This window comes from Otolemur garnettii, unplaced genomic scaffold, assembly GCF_000181295.1.
Source record: "Otolemur garnettii isolate 467f Iridium unplaced genomic scaffold, OtoGar3 scaffold00020, whole genome shotgun sequence".
NCBI lineage: Eukaryota > Metazoa > Chordata > Mammalia > Primates > Galagidae > Otolemur > Otolemur garnettii.
In genome coordinates this window covers 289,920-294,779 of record NW_003852415.1, presented here as the reverse complement: position 1 = coordinate 294,779, position 4,860 = coordinate 289,920, and the positions used below count along the sequence as shown (strand labels likewise).

At 39.3% G+C, this 4,860-nt stretch overlaps 1 protein-coding gene across 1 annotated transcript in view; it reads right to left on the bottom strand.

Moving 5' to 3' along the window:
• DNAL1 (dynein axonemal light chain 1) overlaps positions 1-4,860 on the bottom strand; it is a 35,890-nt gene continuing 31,030 nt past the window's right edge. Inside the window, exon 10 of the mRNA XM_023511484.1 lies at positions 1-53. Coding sequence (XP_023367252.1) covers positions 13-53 — 41 coding nt within the window. The 3' untranslated portion in view covers positions 1-12. The remainder of the gene's footprint in view (positions 54-4,860) is intronic.

The following is a 4,860-nucleotide window of genomic DNA, read 5'->3' as shown; positions in this document are numbered from 1 at the left end:
GAAAATGTGGAGTTAGTTATCTTCTTCCTCATCCTCTTTAATTACTGGAGTACCTAAAATGAAAAAGAAAATTATTACTGGTCGTTCTAAAAAGATTGTTAAAATTCTTTTGTTTTATTATTATTTTTGTTTGTTTGTTTTGTTTTTTTGAGACAGAGCCTCTCTATGTCACCCTGGGTAGAGTGCTATGGCATCACATCTCATAGCAACCTCAAATTCTTGGGCTTAAGCGATCTCTTGCCTCAGCCTCCCCCGCAGCTGGGACCACAGGCTGCCTGCTACAGCACCCGGCCACCTTCTTGTTGCAGCTGTCATTGCTGTTTAACTGGACCAGTCTGGGTTTGAACCCACCAGCTTTGGTGTATTTGGCTGGCACCCTACCCACTGAGCTATGGGCACTGCCTATTTTGTTTTGTTTTTTGAGACAGAGTCTCAAACTGTCACCCTGGGTAGAGTGTCATGGCGTCATCATAGCTCATAGTAACCTCCAAGTCTTGGGCTCAAGTGATCCTCTTGCCTCAGTTTTTTCTATTTTTAGCAGAGAAGGGGCCTCACTTTTACTCAGGCTGGTCTTGAACTTATGAGCTCAAGTTATCCACTTGTTTAGGCGTCCCAGAGTGCTAGGATTATAGGAGTTAGCCACCATGCCTGGCCTTTTTTTTTTCCTTTGGAGACAGAGTCTCACTTTGTTGCCCTTGGTAGAGTGCCATGGCAGCATAGCTCACAGCAACCTCAATCTCTTGGACTCAAGTGATTCTCTTGCCTCAGCCTCCCAAGTAGCTGGGACTACAGTCGCCCACCACAATGCCTCGTTATTTTTTAGAGATGAGGTCTCACTCTGGCTCAGGCTGGTCTTGAACCTGTGAGCTCAGGCAATCCACCAGCCTCGACCTCACAGAGTGCTAAGAATACAGGCATAAGCCACCTTGCCTGGCCTAAATTTCTTGATGAAAATATTTTCCTGTTAACCTGAGAAGCTCTGAGATACTACGAAGTGTGCCATAATAAAAATCATTTCATAAAATAATATCTTTAATTTTGAATTCTCTAAAAATCATCTTGAGAAAATTTTCAAGTGAAATGCCCACAAATGCAAGGCAGAAAAATAAAGTAAGACATGTACACATTAAACTTTTTTTATTTTTTTAGAGATGAGGTCTTGCTATATTGCTCAGGCTGGTCTTGAACATCTTTCTGGTCTCAAGCAATCCTCTTGGCTTGGCCTCCCAAAGTGCTGGCATTATAGATATGAGCTACTACATCCAGCTCAAAAAGCTTCTAAGTTAAGCAGAAAGAAACAGTGTTCATTTTTCACATTAAAATATAATCCCCAGTGTTGCTAGAAATTTGAATTTTTATGTGAATTTCTCCCAACTGTTAAATGCTGGTGATAAATTGAAAAAAGAAAAAAAAATCACTACAGAGAAAACAACACATCTGCAGGTTCTCACTGGGCCAAGGATGACCCATTTCTGAGTTACAGCATTTGAAGCCACAATCTGACCCCAATTGACAATTCAGCCTCAATTCTTCACTGTTCAACTTGCTATTTCCCAAATTCATCATACACACTTTAACTTTTGGACTCCAGGTTTAAAAGTTCCTTCATTTAGAAGGTACTCCCCAACTCTCCTCCCATCTAGACCCTACCTTTAGTTGAGAAACAACTCCAGTGCCTCCTTTGCTGTGATGTCTTCTGATACATACATTTATGTTCTTTATAGTAGTAAGCACAGTTTTACTTTTTTATATTCTCAAAGCATCTGGGGAAAATGAGCTTTTATTTCCCTAGAGACAGGGTCTTGCTATGTTGCCCAGGCTGTCTAGAACTCCTAGCCTCGAGTGATCCTTCCACTTTGCCTCCCGAAGTGCTGGGATTATAGGCAGAAGCCAACACGCCCAGTGAGAGTGAACTTTTTATTGACTCATAACATACAAAGTATACAAGTTATAAGTATACAGGTCATACTTTGGACACATCCAATAACCAGCACCCAGATTTAAAAAATATTATCAGAGCCAAACATGGAGGCTTGCACCTGTAATCTTAGCACTTTAGGAAGCTGAGGTGGGTGGACTGCTTGAGCCTGAGCAAAAATTAGACCCATCTCTACTAAAAATAGAAAAACTAGCCAGGCATTGTGGTGGGTACCAGTAGTTCCAGCTCCTGGGGAAGGCAAGGCAAGAGTATCACTTGAGCCCAAGAGTTTGAGGTTGTTGTGAGCTATGATACCATAGATCTCTACCCAGGGTGACAGAGTAAGACTCTGTCTTAAAAGAAAAAGAAAAATATTATTAGAGACTCTAAAACTTCCTCAGCCCTCCTCACAGTCACTGCTTCTCCAAAAGGTATAATTTATCCTAATGTCTAATGCCATAAACTAATTTACCTGTTTTTGAAATTAATAGGAATGGAATAATATAGTATGCACTCTGTATCTGGCTTCTTTTACACAACATTATGCTTGTATGATTCAGTCATGTTATATAAAGTTGTAGTTTACAACTCTTATTGCTATTTTATTAATATTTTAGTATTTCTATTTTATTTTTTTTAGAGGCAAGGTCTCATTGTGTTGTCCTGACTAGAATGCAGGGGCCTAGTCATAGCTCATTGCAGCCTTGAACTCCTAGGCTCAAGCAATTCTCCTACTTTGGCCTCCCAAAGTGCTGAGATTATAGGCATGTGCTACCACACTCAGTTCTCACTGCCTTTTAATAATCCATTATATGACTGTGCTATAACTTATTTATGTATTCTATTGCTGATGGACATTTGGGTTGTTTCCAATGTTTAGCTATTAAAATAGTACTACTAAGAACATTCACATACATGTCCTTTGGTAAACATACATAGCCTTTCTTTTTTTTTTTTTTGAGACAGAGCCTCAAGCTGTTCCCCTGGGTAGAGTGCCATGGCTTCACTGCTTACAGCAACTTCCAACTCCTGGGCTCAAGCGAGTCTACTGCCTCAGCCTCCCAAGTAGCTAAGACCACAGGCGCCCACCACAACGCCCGGCCTTTTTTTGGTTGCAGCCATCATTGTTGTTTGGCGGGCCCGGGCTGGGGATTCGAACCCGCCACCTTAGGTGTACGTGGCTGGCGCCTTAGCTGCTTGAGCCACAGGCGCTGAGCCAACATACATAGCCTTTCTTCCGGGTATATAGCTAGGAGGGAAATTGCTAGGTCACAAAGGATGCACATGTAGAGTTTTTGTAGATAATGCCAATTTCCAAAGTAGCTATACCAAATTACATTACTATCCTACAAAGGATGAGAGTTGTTCCACAAGCTCACTAGCATTTGGTTTTGTCTTTTCCATTTTAGCTTTTTAAGATCCTTTAGTTTTGCTTAAAGCAAATGAAAAGGAACAAAAATAGGCAGGTTAGCAGCTGTAGCCACCTCTGTTCTGGTCTATCCACTGGTTGAGGATAAACCAACGCAGTTCTTCTATAAGGATTGTTCATACTGGCATGAGGTTAATACTTGGTCTAAAAGGCTAAGGTATGTGGCTTGATCTATGCATGGTCTACATTAGAAATACTGTTTTATTCTTAAGGGAACGGGTTCACATCCTATGAGCAACCCTAAAGGAAGAATTATAGAGTTCAGACAAAGGTGAACATAGAAAAGGCAAAGCTCAAGACTCTACATTCTCTCTTTTTTTCTATTTAATTTTTAAATTGTGAAAAACTCATTCATACAAATATACTACAAATCAATATTTTTATAGTCACTCCCAATTTAGGAAAAAGAACATATAGAAACTTGTTTGCCTCAATTGATTATTCCTGGACCTTCTCACAAAAAGTAATCTGTCCTTGTCATTTTACCCCTAGGTATATAACCAGAGGGAAGAAAAAGAACATTCTTCATGGTTCCACTTATACAAAACTCTAGAAAATAATAACTAATTAATCTATGGGGACAGAAAGCAATCAGTAATTGCCTTAGAAGAATGGTAGTAAGAGGAATGACAGATTACAAAGACAGAAGCAAACTCTTAAGGGTGATGAATATATTCATCTGTTGACTGTGGGAACAAATTAATAGGCATATCCATAAGTCCAAATTTATTGAATTGTACACTTAATGTACAGTTAATTTTATGGTCAATTATATCCCAATCAACCTGTTAAAATTATCTGGTAGAAGAAAAGAACTACTCAAGAGGCTCTTAGGGCAGTGATTCTCAGTTGGAAGACTGATGAGCACATCTCTCCTGAGGGGACACACCATGTCACCTGTAAAAATATTTTTTCCCCCTAGCACTCTCGGAGGCTGAGGCAGGTGGATTGCCTGAGCTCACAGTTTGAGACCAGTCTGAGCAAGAGCAAGATCCCCCCCTCTAAAACTAGCCCAGCAAGCCAGTTGGGAAGCAGAGGCAAGAGAATTGCTTAAGCCCAGGAGTTTGAGATTGTTGTGAGTTATGACCCCACGGTACTCTACCAAGGGTGACAAAGTAAGAATTTGTCTCAAAAAAAAGTCAAATGGGTTGATTAATATTGAAAAAGTTCTTATACATGTAAATTTTTAGATTGACATTAAAATTTTCTAAAATGATTATAATAATGAAAACAATATACAATAGAGTATCCATAGTTGGTCACCTCCTATATTGACCAGTTCCTTATGTTGACCACCTCTGTATGTTGACCAGTTTGTTACGGTCCTTTGGGTGGTCAACTTACAGAGGGTCTCTACTCTATTTTTTGAATACTTATTTTGTGCTAAGCAGTTTTAATATAGATTATCTCAGTGTGCTCAATGTTTCATACAGATTATTTCATTTAATCATCATAATAACACGAAGATATATACTTTAAAATAATCACTAATAGTACTTTTTTTTTTTTTTTT